Source organism: Lichenostomus cassidix, chromosome 1 (assembly GCF_008360975.1).
Source record: "Lichenostomus cassidix isolate B80296 chromosome 1, HeHo_3.0, whole genome shotgun sequence".
Taxonomy (NCBI): domain Eukaryota; kingdom Metazoa; phylum Chordata; class Aves; order Passeriformes; family Meliphagidae; genus Lichenostomus; species Lichenostomus cassidix.
The window spans coordinates 10,939,428-10,957,103 of NC_139479.1; the positions used below are offsets into that span (position 1 = coordinate 10,939,428).

Here is a 17,676-nt window from a genome sequence, read left to right on the forward strand (position 1 = left end):
GAGGAATTTATTCTTGTTACAAAGCAGCACTAATGGCAGAGAGAGGCATCTTCTAACACTAAGCCTTGACCACCTGGGGAAGTAGAATAACAGTCCCATTTGACACCTTTTCACTGCCATGTGAGGGGAAGGGAACGTAATGCTTAAAATGCTCTGAGGGTCAGAGAGGGGCTAATGAAAGTTTTCCATGGACGATGATGATCCAGGTTGGAACTGTAACCCTCACTATTATCCCAACAATACCTACTGGGTAAATAAAGTTGCAACTTCCTATCCTGTAGCCTTACATATTTCACGGGTTTCCCTTTTTGTGTCTGCAATTATGAAACTCAGAGCAGTATTAATTCAAAATATTTCACTTTTTAAATAGCTAGTTTAAAAAAAATAGTCTTTCTATAAATCATTCAAAGTGAATGATGCATTACTTTGATGTTCAAATGCTGTTTGGCACATAATAAAATTAAGAACCAAGCTGGAATTACAGAATCTGAAGTGAATATCTGAAGACCTTTCTGTCCCTCAGAATGTGATCAGAAGAGTTCGTGGCTGGGAAGACAAGCACACAAAGTGTGCCTCTATTTGTAACAAAGAAATTGGAAAATGTGTTTGAGAACATTTTCTGCGTTTTACTGAGTACAAAGCTGAGGATTGGTCCCAGCAATGCCACATCCAAGCTGTCTCCATAACAGCCTGCAACTTACTAGAAAAGCCTAGATTAGCTAGAAATGAGTGGCTCTTACCTGCCAACACCCCTCCGGCAGGTTTGACAGTCACAGGCAACTGTGAATTGTGCATTTTCACTGCCAGTTTGACGTGTTGCTTGTTTAGAAGCACTGGAAACTTTAGCCAGAAAAACAATTACCAAGTGAGTGCTGCTGGAAAGCATTTTGCACAGCTCACCTGCAAGGATGCTCCTTGGGCTGTGGGCAGCCTGAGATGCAGCAGGGAGAGAGACTGGTAGCAGCACTGGAAAATTTCGGCTGACCTTTATGGAAAATTCCCATGTCTGTCTTGGCTCTCTGAACAAAGTTCAGTGTTTAATTTTGCAGCAGTTTTGATGAGATAGAAGCTTTAGAAGTGCAATGCATCCATAAAGGCAATATCTTTAAATCTGGGCAGAGCACTGACAGCAGAGTGCAAGTGTTCTGCTTTCCTTTCACATTTTGGGATAGACAGAACAGGATATCACTAACAGTTCTCCTCTTCCTGGTGGGGAGCTGTTTGTTTGTTTTGAAGTAACACTGCCTTCCTGAGTGCAAATACTGATTTTTTACTCTATGAATTTCTATTTGAACACAATTATCTACAATTTAAGCAAAAGGACTTACAATGCAATGAGTTTAATACTGTTAAATATATATGTATAACCACATTGGTCTCATGATAACTGCCTCCAACTTAATTTTAAAATGCAAAATATTATTTGAAGTTACACCTTCAGCGAATACAAAGTGAAGTCTGGGATCCTGATAGAGTGATGATGAGTTTCAAATGCAAAGAGCAAAGAATCACCTTCTTTTCGGGCCACTGTCAAGAGTTAGTGCAAACTCTAATACTATCAACTACTGCCAGCTGCTGAACTGTGGCTACAAAATATGTCTGGGCTGAAGGGATCTTGTAGTGACATAAAAGAATACCACAGCTATTTTCATAAGATCACAGTATCACAGAATTTTTTAGGTTGGAAAAGACCCTTAAGTTCATCAAGCCCAACTGTTAAAAACACTGCTAAACAAATATTAAAGCTGACACACTGCACAAGGTGAGCAGAATACATCACACTCCTTCCACATGAATGTTTGCTTTTTAGCCTAGCTCTGGCTGATCCCCAGGCAGACCACTATCTAGGAGAAATTTGGGTACCTCCTTAAGTAGTGATGAATACATTTAAATTAAATTCTAACCCGGGTTATACAATTTTCTTCTTTTCTCTATGAAAAAAAACAAACCAACAAAAACCAAACCCCAAAACAGTTTGTATCTAGGCAGCACTTCTGTCAATATCTTGATTTATCATTCAAGAGTTATTTTTTTCCATTTCTACATCAGCTGCAGGCAAACTATTGAAAGATGTCTAGAAACCAGACAGACACCATTTATTTTCAAATGAACTTATTTATCCTGAGTAGCAACAATCATGATATTATGAAAACAATTATTTTCTTTATATGCAAACCAGGCCAGAGAGGCTTCTTCATCCTCCCTTTGCTCTAATGTACTTTTGGGACTCTGACTAATAGTGAAGCTGGTAGTGCAGCCTCCAAAACTATTGAAGTCTCATCTTCTCTGAGGTTACCAATGAGGGTGCCAATTACTGCTGACTGTAATGGCATTTTTGGTCATGTAGATGTTGTCAGACAGGAACCACAATGAGATATGCCTGTTAATTTATAAACCAGAATTTAGTGTCTTTTTGTCCCTCTTCTCATGAATCTAGTACAGATGACTGAGAGATTAAGAGAAATTTTGAGTTCTGAGTCTTTGAATTCATTGGTAGTGAAACTAAAGCATTTTTTAAAAAATATCTCCAAACCTGGAACTGTCTGAAAACACACAGAAAGCTCCTGCCTATTGCTGCTCTTGTAATGCAGTATTGCAGCAGACAGTGTTTTTATTTATTCTGTTGTTAAGCCTGTTTCCTGTTTTCAAGAATGACTGCCAGACACGGGTGACACTTCACTTACTCCAGCAGTGTCACAAAAATCATCATTGATGCAACTAACAAAATTATATCACTCAGAAAAAAGATTTTGTGAACATTGTGATCTTTCAGGCAGCACATCCTAATAGTTAATTGCCACTAGTATTACTAAGCTTTTGAGCCTCATTTGCTGCAATATCTGCCTTCTCTAACATTTCCTCCTCCCAAATTTCTTCACTTACACACAGTTTAAGTTCTCAATTATATTTTTTTCGTTTACTTCTGCATTCGTATTCCAATGACCATTAACACTTGACTCATGACTCTGAAAAAGAGAGATTCTAAATAATTTTAGTTAATTTTTCCTGGTGTATAAGGCAGAGATAAATCTTCCAGAAAGAAAACAAGGGAATAGCCAGCAGTTTTTAAAAGCCTGATTTATAATGTAAGCGTTTGCTTTCTTACAGATGACATATGAAAAAAAGATTAGAAGAATTCGAAATGCTTGCCTAGTTGTCAAGGTTCTTCAGACTCACAATTTCAATATTTGCAGCTTGCACTCTAACCTGTTTACAATGCTTGGTGAAGTACCAGATGTGGATCAAGTTCCAAAGGACAATCAAGGTTATTTAAAAACAATTTGGTATGTGGATACAAAAATCCCACCTTAATTTTAGCAGAAAAATTTAAAAATATTTCTAATTATTCCTATCTAAGATGTTCTGCTTTTTTTCAGTGCAGCAGGGGGAGGAGGGCTTGCCACAGATTATTTGTATAATAAAGCCATATTAAATTTTAATTTAGTCTTTTAAAAACCTATTCTAATATTCTTCATGCATTAATATTTCAATATTGTTTAACATTTCTGCATAAGATGCAGAGATAGCTCTCAAATGTCTGTATAGGTAGGCAACATAACCTTAGAGAGGGAGAAAAATAGGTTTATATATTTCACAGTGTTGTTTACTTTGCTATAATGCCATTTCTAGAATAAAAGCAACTAAGAAAGTAAAGGAACATCATGCAGTGGATTACACAGTAAGAGCTTTAAAGGCAATTTGGAGCTTCTCACTTTCTATGTTCCTTAGAATGAAGACAACAGTTATAAAGGTTTTCAAACAGGAAAATACTGCATGCTGCAGTTGAAGTATTTCATGATGATAGGTAAAGGCAAAGCTGACAGGTAAAGGCAAAGCTCTGCAATGGATTTCATATAAATTCTAAAAGGATTTTGTATACTACCCTTTGTGGGAGGAAAGGGAACCCAGGGATTCTTAAACAAATAAATGATGTCTAGCTGTGTTTTGGCAGATGTTTTCACTGTATCATTCTATCCAAACCTGGGCAGCAAACTTTCATAAAAGACTCATTACAGTGAGATTCAGGTAGGGTACAATCATCACCAGCTAATACATACAGAAATATATAATGCAAAACTATAACTAAACATCCACTACCTTTGAACTTCTCAGTAGTTAGAATCTAACTACTCATAGCTTAAACTGAACAAATCTTGTATAACAATTGTTATGCAGCCTGCTGGTACATAAATGATAAATTAAAAGCATTATATAACCTTATTTTTTAAGAGAAATTAGAAACAAAATTCAGTGTGATAGCTCTGACAATCCTAATGATAGAGCAATATTCAATTTTTAAAAATTTACTTAATAGTTTAAAGAGTGCCAAATACTCTCTGCTATAGCAGTAGCAGTATTTTACCCTTCCCAAGTATTCATATATTTAATTACTTTTCACAGTGGTTTGTCTTGTTTTTCTCTCCCTCTGCTATTTCATTTTATAAATCAGTTGTACAGAGTAAAAAGAAATCTAAGCATATTCATTCCACTTACATTGTTTTCTTTAATGGAATGTCAACAACTATTGTAGTTGTGAAGAGCTCCATTGTACCTTGGACTGTTGAAGCCAACAGTGGGTTTTAAAAGCTGTGATTATAGCAGCCATTTATGATGACAGATACAACTGTATTCATTTAAATATATTCCTTTAGTGCCTTTACTGTCAATACTATTGTGTGAAAAATGGTACAGATTCCCACAGTATGGAAAATCATAAATGCATTTACAGTTGGCTTACTGTAGGGGAAAAAAAATTAAAAAGTCACTGTCTTCTCTTTGTGTATTTTTCCCACCTCTACTGGTGGAAATCCCTTACTCCTTCCATATTTGCATATTCATTTCCTCCCATACCCCCCAAATCCTTAAGGGTGTGTTGTTGCAGTCTTCCCAAAAGTCCATTGCACAGTAGAAAGAAATATATGTTTGTCTTAAACAACTGTTCTATCCACAGATATTCTAGTGCCTTGGTTTAAATTCACAGCTACTCTTTTTCTGCCCCCAGCAAAACCATCATCTTATTTAGGAAAAAGAGTTGGTGTATTACTACAGGCATTAAAATTCTGCTTCTTATCTCATAGAAGAGCTTCCTAAAAATATAGCAGGATTTTTAAATTATCTGTGTTAAAAGTGTATTTTCCTTCCAGGGCAGAAAGTCCCATATATTTCTTCAAAACCATGTTACTCAAAATTTGGTAAAGGTCAAATACATCTAAGCACTTTTAAAACTATATTTGCTTTTCTCCTCACAAAACGAACAAACAAACACAAAATCAACCTCTGTGTGGCTCCTCTCCTCTCCTCTCCTCTCCTCTCCTCTCCTCTCCTCTCCTCTCCTCTCCTCTCCTCTCCTCTCCTCTCCTCTCCTCTCCTCTCCCAGTTAGCAAAGATTTTGAAGAATGAAAAGAGATATTATTTTTTTTAAACAGGAATGTTTTCTGTTGACCAGTAGTCAGCAAACTCAAATTTAGGGAATGAGTGTGCATGTATTTAATTAAAACATTTAAATATTTATAAAGTACAAGATGTAAAACGGACTTTAATAGTCATGTGACTATGGTTTTTATTTGAATAGGAGAAAAATCACCAGAAGTCTCTTTGCTGTATAGATGAGTATACTTCTCAACCTCTTTCAAATTTTTAATATAAAAGCCCAACGATGCAGTGCAAATAATTGTTTTCTTTTCTCAAAATCCTTTACAGAATACATACTTAGCACAGATCTATCTGCCCTTTTAACGGATGAAATTGAAGAAAACAATTTTTTCCCATCCTAACTTGCTGATAATGCTGAAAAGCCTCTAACAAAATAAATACCCTTTTCCTATGCATATTGAAGATACAATCCATATCCTGAAAATTTGACTGTAGTTCAGTTAATTTAACCAGATGTTTTCAATTGCCATAAAAAGCCAATGAATAAGACCACCTCCAATTCAGTTTTTGAATCAGAATTGCATTTTTTACTCTACTCATTCTATTTACTTTTCCATGGTGTACATGAGCAGGAGATATAAGGACCTTCCACACATGTAGTTATTCATGTTGCAACACTTATTAAAAAACTCTTCTTTCTGCCCACAAAATCCTTTTAAAATATCAAAAGTAAATTTGTCATTTTTCTGTTGACTCTGTATAGTATTTTTAATCAAGTTAATGCAAGTTTTCTGCCCTTTGATACTCTGAAGCACTCAGTTTAATAAGGGAACCAGAACAGCTGTTGTGTTTTCTTAGTGTGACTTTGCCATACATTCAAAAATGGAAAGAAAACTTACAAGTCATGAAAGTCTTTTAATTTGGCCTGTAAGAGTCAGACCCCCATCATTTATATTGTTTGGGTTATATTGTTTGTTATTTTTTAGTTAAGGAGCATTTTTAAGAACTGCTGTTTTCAAAAAAACAGATCATAAAAAACCACTGATGATTTTCATGTGACTTATAGAACTATTAAGTAATAACAGGACCCTGAACTTATTTATAATATTTTATTCCAATTCATATATACTGTAGTCTAAAGCAAGACATCTTCAGTGCTTTATTCTTTCTGTCCAACCCCTAGCAGGCACTTCTACCTGTATATTTTCTGAGGGGAGTTTATGAATCATTGTTCTCCCAGCTTCATGTGCAGATCAAAACTACTATGACAGATCACAAAGATGTTTTTGAACCACATAGACAAGAAGACACTTAGAGCAGAACAGTACAGACATTATCTTTTGAAAATAGGAGGTGTAATCTGCCAACTACCATTTATAATATATCAGAACAAGATATTGCACAACACATGCAAAAGTATTTTGAAATGTCCTTGACTTTTCAAAAGCCAGACTAGATCTTTCAAGTATCTTTCTTCAGTCTTTTGAGCCTCTTTTAGTTACAGAAAGAGCTGCATAGGACTGTTTCCTATTAAGTGTACAGCTTTTTATTTGTGCATGAGAGTAGGGAAAAATAGATGCTTTTCCTGTTGTGATCACATAATTTCCAGTAAATGTCACATTATCCACATTTGGCCAGTGTCTTTTCTTCCTAAATCTCTGTTCCTGCCCTCCTATTCTTCCTAATAAACAGTCACTGCTCAAATGTAAGCAAAAAGTCTAGGTAGTGCCAGCAGTATGAAAATGACAAGCAGTTCACCTAACCTTAATTTTTTTCTCCTGGTGGTGTCAGAGTAGTTCCTCAGCAAACTGAATTTGCTCATAAAAATCTAGATATTAAATTAAAAAATAAAAAAGCATATGCAACCCACACAAAGGAATGAGCCTATTTCTATTTAAATTAGCTTATCACAATGCATTTCTGCCCTTTGCCTAGTTATTCATGAGTGACTTTGAATTCCAAATGCTAGCTCAAAAATCCCAGAAAACTAATGGAATTGTTTTGAAGGAACAAAACACCTGAATACTCAAAATGGGACTTCAGCAATGCTCTGCCACTGCATGGAGGGGCTGTTGCTGAGCTGGAGGCTCTGGCCAGGTGGGAAGGTGCTCACTTTGGCCTCTCAGGAGCACTGGTCCCTGCTGCCTCCATCTCAAGGGGTTATTTTTGGAGTTTAACAGAATTCCAATCTGTGGAATGTGTGACACCAAGATTTGTTGCTGATTTGTGCTTTCACAGGGCAGGCTGGGCAAAGAGGTGTTGAGAGAGGGCGGTTTGGGCTGCTGAAATAACAAACTGAGAGGCAATTACTGACTCCAAAACAGAAAGATGGAAGCCTTTCAGTAAAATTGCAAAGGTTCAGAGGGCTGGTATGTTAGGGCAGGTCCAGCAAGGGACGCCATAGGGCAGGAGGTGCTTGGGCTCTAGCACCAGGCTCAAAGCTGGGAAGGAACCAGATGTTCATGACAAGTTGCACTTCTCTCTCAGATGTGCATGGAAGACACAAGGTTTCCTGGCAGAGCTATATGACAAGAAAACAAAAATCGTGTCTCTCCTCAGCTTCTTTACCCACCTGGGTATTAAAGACTATTGATAACAACGTTAAAAATGCCCTGTTAGATGGTGTATGTAAGTACTGAACAGAAGTAGGAACTTAGAATAAATTTACCATCCCTACACTGAAGCATCATAACCCACCTACTTTCTAATAAAACATTTACTCTGTTTACTGCAGCTCTCAAACCAAAACTTTTGTTTCCAAAGAGGACTCATTTTTCTTCAGAGAATATTTCTGAGAATAGTGAAGTATAAAAGGAAAGCTTCCAGTTGTCCTGTAGCCACAATCATCACTTTCAAAGAAAGCACAGAATGAAAAAGGGAACACTCTGTGTTACATGTGAAGCACAGTTTATTCTAACTGTCAAAATTAATCAAAACAGCAATATTTTAATAAAAAGCCCTGTACTTATTTTGCACACTGCAGCTAGCTTAAAGAAAGGCATGCTGTGATTCCATCCTAAGAAAACTTAAATACCATGAAAAATAATAACAGTAATGTTGCTTTAGATGTAACAATGTAGAAGCAATGTATTTTATTAGACCAACTGGTATATTAAGCCCCTGAGATCTAAAGACGGCCTTGTACACCCAAATGCTTAGTTTTTTGTTTTGTTTTTTTTTTTCCCTCCAGCTGTACATCTCAGTTTAAAAAACAAATATTATTTCTACTACAGATTTGTACTTTTCTGCTTTGTAAAGCTGACATGAATTTCTGGACTTATTTTACATCAAGAAATATTATTTAGAGCCAGCTTACCATTTCCAAAGGCTATAACCATAAAAACCATTAATGTAGGATTTGTGTAGTTTATATACCTATATTATAAATCTGCATTTGAGTTTGTCAGCTAAAACTCCTTGGATAGTCAGGAGATGGAAGTGGAATTCTATAAAACTCAGCTCATCTGATGTTCAAAGCATTGGCACAAAGAGGATACCAGTCATGCCATGGAATTCCCAGGTAGAGCAGCCAGTGGGTGTAAATATTAAACTTAGGTAAGAGGAGTCTTACCTCTAGGAAAAAAAGTACACAACAGATCATGCACTCACCATAAATATAAAACTTCCACACTTTGAGTAAAATTATGCTGTGGGACTAATGACTCCATAAAGGGTTTATTAAGGACTAGGAATGTTTCTTATCATATTGTGTGTCTGGAGAAATATAATCCTCTTGTTCAACATGGGAAGATGCAGTGAGGTGAAACAGAATGATTTAGAAAGGGAAAATTCACAGACATCTTTCTACTCTAGTTCTTCCCTCTTCACTTTGTTTAAAGAATGTGGAGGAAATTCACCAATTGATATCACTCCTCAATCATGTTACTATGAAGTTATATGTAATATTTTTTAATTAATCCAATTCTTGAGGTGAATACAATACTCCAAAGCAAAAGGAGAAACTGCATTAAAGAAACAGAAAAATCTCATTGCTGGTTCCAATTTCTTTTTTGTATTCAAACAATTATTGTGTGTTCACACAGGAAAAAAAAACAAGTTGGTAAAATTGTGTTCCTGTATTAATCTCACATAGGTAAGTAAAGCATCAGAAGTTAATTATACAATTTTGATTTAGTAATTTTTATTCCCTTTCACATATTTTTAATTTTTAACTTTTTCTGATGAAGCACCCTGGAATACAGTTAGTTCTCTTGACTGCCTAATTTTAGCCCTGTAGTTTTTCCAACGAGTCAGTAGATGTTTTACTTGAATTTATTCCAGTAAGAACTGAAACAAACTGCTTACAAAAGTGAGTAAACTGGGAAAAACTATAGTTTCAGACAGATTCAAGATTAAAATCTGTACTTTAGGGTCATGTAGAAATAGATGGGCAGGTTTTCCCTTTTCACTATGGTACAAAAAAGAGATTTTGTCTACTTTTTATCCTGTTTTGGAGAGTCACTATGCAGTTATCATGCATTTTGCCAGTTACTAAAGCATGAAGAAAGTATATTAAAATTACCTTTTGATAATTATTTTGCTCATCAATTGAAAGAAATTGCATAAGAGAATAACCAACAAAACATCAAGGTAATTTGCAGAGCTGGATTTTTTAAAAAATTATTTCAATTTTTAAAATTAACATCAGTTCTGAACTTCCATAACCAGAAAGTCAAAAGATGAAATATTGACTCTTTAAGTCAATGGACGAATGGACATTGATCTCAGAGAAACTTAGACTTCAATGTTGAGTCACACTTGTAATAGAATTTCAAGTAAAACTTGTCTCTTAAATTTGATATGCACTGTTTTTCTATTATTTACATACTATGATCTTTTAGTGATTAACACTATGAGACAACAGCATGAAACAAAGCCTTTTTTTTTTTTTTCTTGATGGGTGGTAATGGGGAGATGACAATATTTCTGATGATGTCAATACTCTTTAAGTGAAGTTACTCTTTTAATATAGTGTAATACATATTAGATACCTTCTAAATTATTTTGGGGCTGTTATTCTGTTAGCACTGTACCCATATGATACTGCTGCAGATAAAATGAGGTGTCTTTCCTTTTCTTCCTTAAACAAAATTTTTCTGCTTCTAACAACATTTGTAATGATTTCAGATACATGTATTGTCTTGAATTTCTCCCTGAACATATGTATTATCAATATCATGTTACTTAGTAGCTGTGAGTTGAGAAATTGCCTAAGGTTATTGAAAGACATGGAAAGCATTGGGAACATGCTCTCCATTTTAAAGCTAAATATTGTTAGTCTAATTATGTATAGACTGTTCATAAGAATGTTTACAGATTGGTTTTAGGATAGGGGCAACACAAGGTCCAGATGGTATTGTACTGGTAAATTTTATACTCTGGTTTATTGAAGTACCATCCTGGAAGAACCACTGTACATATAAATTATTTAAAGCTTTATAAGAAACGCTTTGGAAATGACAAATGCTTGGTTAGGACACTATTGGTGGATTTAACATACTCCAGAGGAACGTAAAAGTGAAATGAAGTCTTCAGATTCCACTGCAATAACGTGAAACATTAACATTCAATGTAATTTATCTACTTTTTAAAAGGTTCTTTAACAAGCATCTTGGGTGCCTTAAAAACAGATTTATTTAATTTTTGTAAGATATTGTTGAGCTACGGGTTTATATGTCTTTTATGTCTTTAGCAGTTACTAGCACATTTTTGTGATAAACATTTTTGTCTGCAACTTCTTTCTCTCTGTAGAATGGAGTTCATCTTAACAACTTCACCCCACTGAACTGAAACAATGGGAAGCAGCATCATGGCAACAACATCCACTCACATTGTTTTTATTTCAATATTCTCATATGACTCATGAAGAAAGGGAAATTGACTTACACAAAAAAACCTCCCATAACTTTGGAAATGTCATTTCCCTATCATTTTTCCCTCACCTGACATAAAATAACAAATTTGTTTGGAGTTATTATTTTGCCTTAGTCTTGAACATTACACACAAAGTCCCAACCGAGAAAAAACTCAACATCCTCAGGAAAAAAAATAGTATAAGTTTAAAAAGACATCAGGTTTATAATAATAACACTATGGTTAGAAATAAGCAAAATTGTCATATATTTAACAACAACATGCATAGTAATGCACTGCACCTCTTGCATAACATCTAATTTAAGTGGAATTCTTCATTTTGATTATGGATTAAGATTTCTTATATTTATTACCAATTATTAGAAAAAGCTCCCTAACATTTACTGGTACCCTATTCACCACATGGTGTACAGGACTCCAGCAGAAGTCATTATGGCATCATAAACTATTAGTGGCCACATCCTGGAGGATATTTAGTAAATAACAGAAAGAAGCAGTATGCATGAAGCAGGATATTGTCCAGAGTGACAAGCATGTAAACATATTGCCCAAAGAGAACAAGTTATTCAAGGTCTAATTTTAGGGACAGAAAATTCTCCTTCTGAGGCCCATAGAGTCTGTTTAATTACATAAGTTTTGACCACCAAGCTTTGCCTACTTCTTTGGATTACTGTCTAGAGGATCTTTTCACTACCCTGACTATGATGGGAATAACCTCTAACAATTAAAATTGGTCGTTGTGAGCACCCCAATCCAGCATATCACAAAGGAAGACATGTCAGAATGTCACCAGCAGCAAGGTTGAAAATGGAGCTGGAATTTTGTCTCCCTTTAACTTTTGCATCTGTTCTTTGGCGAAATTGCTGAAGTTGGTCATCATAATTCATAACTTCAATTTATAATAGAGAGTACATTACATCATCTACACTTCCTTTGAAGTAAAATACATAAAGGTTTGTTCATTGCTGTCTTCATGTAAGGCTGGTTTTGAACAACCCTCTAAATCCATTTACAATAAATATGTTAAGTGAACATTTATAAAGAATGTTTTAATCAAATATCTAAATAATGTTTTGATTATTGTTACTCAAATGCACACAGGAAATTAATTTAGACCCTTGTTTTCAGGTGTACTAAAATGATTGCACTATAAAAGAAGATCACTCATTTCTAATTATAAAAAAACATTAATTCCACTCTTCAGCCATAAATTTGTTAAACCTACAGGATTTTATGCATTTTAAAATGCTGGGTTAGTATTTTGAACACGCTGCTTTCATAATGAGTCCATTGTTTGCTTTATATTTATTAGTCTTTGCACAGAATAATGGTAAATAGAACTTCTTTCTGAGTATGTACTGGAATTGAATTAAATTAATGATGAACAAAAGGAATGAACATCAGCTCTGATAATTATAAGGATCAGCTGAATCAAGGAGGTGCTGCATACATTCAATATGGTTCATCCCTGTCATTAACTTCAGAAACCAAACAGTACTTGTGCTCAAGCTTTAAATGCTTAGAAAACAACCCTCTTTGTTCTTTAATACTTTTCTCAGCACCTGTGGAAAATAGAGGTACATACTTATGGCAGCACCTTTCTGCATTCTGATGTACTGAATGAGAAAGAGCAGCACACCTGGAAAAATTTGAAGCCAGTATTTTTGAGGAAAAAGAATGGTGAACATTTTGTTGCATGATTAGAATACAGTCCACCAGCTATAACCTTCAAAGTGTGTGTGTCCCTTTCAGTTCTTTTTTTTTTTTGTTTTTTTGTTTTTTATAATTTGTTTTTGTTTGTTTTTTTGCTTGTTTGTTTGTTTTACTCACAGTATATGGTGGCTAGACATGTATAGAAGATCCACACGTCATGAGCTGTGAGTTTAGGTATATAATTTAATAATAATTGTTTCTTCATACTGTTTACTTTTACAGCGATCTTTTCAGCTCTACAAATACATGCATACATGTAGTCATTTAGGATTTTCTACTATGCTAACAAATCACAGAATCACAGAATCACAGAATTACCAGGTTGGAAGAGACCTTCAGCAAAAGAGACAACACTTATTTGACATTCCAAACTTCAGCAACGCTAAGATTTGACTACTGCATAACTGAGAAAGAAATTGCATTTCTTTTTTTCTGAAATATCTAAAGACGAAAAAGTCATGGGTTGAAGATGTAAAAGATTAAACTGTTACTTTCAAAATTATTGCACAAATTTGTTTAACCAAGAAGGCTGAATTTAAATAATAAAAGTAATTCTGTGAATTTATTCTTCCTATAGCTTCTTTGTCATCATGCTCAAATCTGTAAATCTAAAATTGTGCTCATTCCAGCAGGAGTTGTTTTCAAGGCAATGCTTAGGGGTCTAATCATTGAATAAAGAAAAGAAAGGGTATCTCTGAGGAGGAAAGGCTTCAGGAATAAGAACTACTGAGTTCTTGCAAGAAGTCCTTGGTAAGATCATATGAGGTATAAGGTCTTCTTACTTTTTAGCAGAATTGAAAAGGTATTTTAATATTTAAAACTAAAAAAGGCATGGAGGAAGTGAATAAGTAATGTTCCAGCTGCAAGGCTGACGGGGTCTGTTTTCTTTATGATGTTCATGATGGAGAACTAATTGTTATTGCAGTGGGGACAAAAATATTCTTTCTCAGACACAGGCTGGACTTCATCTGACCTGATGGAAATCCTTCAAAAGTGGAAAGAGTTTGCAAATGCTTTAGTACTACAATTTTAAAAATAATATTATTAAAATTAATATTTAAATAAAACAAATCACTGAAGGGAGATATTTTTGACCTATGTTGGGCACTATGACTAAATTAACTCTATACTTTTCTAATAGGATTCTTTCCTGATACTAAACATACTCTTAATTATGTCACAGAGAGCAGGTATGCCTTAATTAAAATTCCACATATAAAAAGAAAACTGCTAAAAGTCTACAAATTACTTTGTACATTGCATGAATTTTTAGAACATGCAATTGCATAACCACAAACCAAAAAACCCCACCACTTATGCTTTATATGTGAATATTGTCATTAGTTATAAGATAGAATAACCAGTGTCTAGGGTTTTTTTTTTCAAAGCAGATAATTTCTAAGTCAGATCTCAGAACAAAAAGGAAATTGATTCAACCCACTTAGAAAATAATGTTTTCAGTGTGAGATACAGATCTTCCAAAGATTTTTAAAATTTCCATTAAGATCAAAGAAAACAAAAAAAACCAGCCAAACCCAAAACAAAACAAAAAACCCAACAACAACAAATGTGAGCCATAAAATAATTGTTACTGTAAAGGTGTACCCAAGGTGGAAGTGGGTGGTCATAATTTAAGCTAAGAAAGGGCAATATTTTTCTCATTTTTTGAAAGGAAGGAAAATTTTCTTTTTCCATTGCTTAGGGATTTTCAATAGCCAGACTTAGGTGAGATGGATACCGCCTATTAAGTGAGTTTGGTCTTTTCCAAAATGTGTGAATTCCCTTCTTATTTTTCAACATTAATTATAAATCAGAATATGAGACATTCCATATTTCACCATGAGGCACACAGGTATTTTAAGTTGTAAAGCACTGGGGTTATCATAACAAGAATATACAGCACCAATATTAAAATGAACATGTGTATATAATTACGTCCATAGTTAATAGTCTGTAGGAGCAGCAGGTTTCCCTATAGAAGACAGCAATTCTGGAAAAGTGCATTGTGTGGGAAAAATAAGGGAATCCTTCGGTGGGTGACCATCCACAGTTGCCCAGAGAGAAGTGGTGAGGAACAGGTGTAACAAAAATTAGTAGTACTATGAGTAAATATATCTGCTTGTTCTGTTTTTTCACATAATATTGTAAAGATAATATGAAGATCCTCAGTACTACCAAAGGAGTTTACTAATTTGGAGGTTGTCCTTAAATCTTCTGGGGTTTGCAGTGGTGGAAATTGAATAGTTCCCTCCCTATGCATTCATTCATTTTTAGCACATCAAAATCAGCCAAGTCTCTTTCTGTCTCTGTCTAGTTAAACATTAAATACTGAACTCCTACCTACACTACAAGTGATGAATTACATCTTTTAAACTATTCCTACAAATAGTAACATGTATCTTGTTCCAGTGCTTTTTTCCTTTCTCTTTTCTGTCAGTCTGAGCCTGTTGAAAAACTGCTGCACAGTGGAGCACCAACCACAGGGGCAGAAGTGATCACTTAAATATGCAGAGAATGCTCTTCAAACCCAGGTATCAAATATTGCAAAAGATAATTGACAACCTCCTTCTGGTACAAATCACATGCTTGAAGAATCCTGTCTCTGTTTTCTTTGTATCAGAGTCAATCAAACAGAGTTTATGGATGTTTATTGTGAGGTTAATCACTTGACAGTAATTGCCTGTCTGTACTGACCAAATAAATCAATGCTATACAACAACAAAGAGGTCTTGGTTATTCAGTTTAAATAAATATGATTGATTACATGAAATCTCCCAAAACAACAAAAACAATATGGTTTCCAGACTTATCCAACAGGGGAAAATTGCATTCATTAATTGACTGTAATTTCTGTTAATGTGGAGGGAAAATGGGGCACATTGAAACAGAATACAAACTTTTCACCATTAAAGGAAACTTGCAATTCAACCTAATTCTTAACATAAGTGTGTTACTAGTTGCTGGTGTGCCTCAGATTCATATATTAGATAAATATATAATCTAATATCAAGATCAAGGAAACCCACAGGATCAAGAAAACCCACATCATTATTCTTGAAGATTTGTTTCTCGGTTTACTAGCTTTTTTGAAGGTGCAAAACTTATACATGCCAGCCTCTTTGTCAACGATATGGATCTAGCTCACCTCTAATTTTTCAGGAAAATCCTAATTCTGCCTCCTTTTATGAAATATATCACGAAACTACACAGCATTACATAAATCATGATGTAGTCCTGACTTCCATTGTAATCCCATCATTGTAAAAGCTCATTTTGTACCTTGCATATGTTCAGCTATACATTTTACATAATTTTAAAATGGACTTTAGAGTCTGGTGAGGAAATGAAAATTCAGTGGACCATTCTTCACACTTTTCTGCTGCTGTGTTACTATTACACTATATATTTTGTTTTCATCAGTTATGGATTTTAAATATTTATATGGTGGTTTTAAAGACAGGTTATATTAAATATATCTTATGTAATTGCTGTTTGCTGAATTATAGAGTTTATCCATGTTACATAATTACTATGTGGAACTCGATGCTTCAAAATATTTTCGAAGCCAAGACTAAATGGATTGAAAAAATAATCAGACTAATGTAAAACAGATTAATTGGTAACCACAGTGATGATTGAGATCAGGGAGTTCTTGAACTATAAACTACAGAAGTGGAGAGAGAGTAACTGGAAAAATGCTCCTGTCCCTCATCCTGTGCTGCTCAAGCACACTTGCAATGGCCTCACTGGGACAGAGCTACTGCTCTTGGCTTGTGGCTGCAGCTCTTCTCACATCCAAAGGCAATTAGAGCTTGAACTACGAAGATATGGCTACAGCTATTTTTATGTACAATGTAATTTAATCACACGACAGAGTGCAATAGACTTCATGATTTTTTTTTCCTGTTAGAGGTGATGCTTTCTGAATTTACCTGTTCCATGACTCCAATTTCCACTCAGAAAAACAAAATAAATAAAAAAAGAGGTTCCCACAAACTTTCAGAACAGAGCAGAACTCAGACTCGTTAAGGTATTACAGATACTGCTGTGAAATATTCAGGACAGTTTTAATGTATCAAACATTCATATCTAGGCACAAAGCAAAGTTGTGTGGAAATAGTATAATGACTCAAAACCACTCAACTTGAATCACAATACTCAGTGTTTTTTGGGTGGTTTTTTTTTTTAATATAAGAGGTAGAGCCTGTGATTACCTGTAACTGTTAATTCCGTAGTTCTTCTGACAACAAAGAATCCATACTTTAGCTCACAAGTGTAATTCCCAATGTCATCCTCTCTAACTTCTCGAATGACAAGAGTGTCCTTTTTAAACACAATACTTGATCTCCATGTCTTTGCCTTGCACTCCTGTTTAAAGAGAATATCAAACTTCAGTGATTGCATTCTTACACTTCAAATGGACCAGTGTGGACAATGCTGCTCAAAGCCAAGGTGGCTAGGCAAGAGTCTGGGCTAGTTATAAATTTAAATAGACTAAATATCTAAAAATCCAGTCTCTTAGGTGTTGATTAAAAAGAATTTTATCAGCTGATTTGATATTTATGCCTCTGGCAACAAAAGGGAGTTGGTTCCTTTGTTGTTTTTGTTTTTTGTTTTTTTTGTTTTTTTACATTAATTTGTTGAGTGGCTCCTATTTAATTTGCTTATTTACAATTACACTTATGTCTGCAATCTATCACTTTTATATTACCAGCA

The 17,676-nt window shown here is 34.7% G+C and overlaps 1 protein-coding gene across 1 annotated transcript in view; it reads right to left on the reverse strand.

Annotated features, from left to right (window-relative positions):
- IL1RAPL1 (interleukin 1 receptor accessory protein like 1) overlaps window positions 1-17,676 on the reverse strand; it is a 660,453-nt gene that overhangs the window by 237,947 nt on the left and 404,830 nt on the right. Inside the window, exon 5 of the mRNA XM_085050061.1 lies at window positions 17,175-17,328. Within this exon, the coding sequence (XP_084906187.1) occupies window positions 17,175-17,328 (154 nt within the window). The remainder of the gene's footprint in view (window positions 1-17,174; window positions 17,329-17,676) is intronic.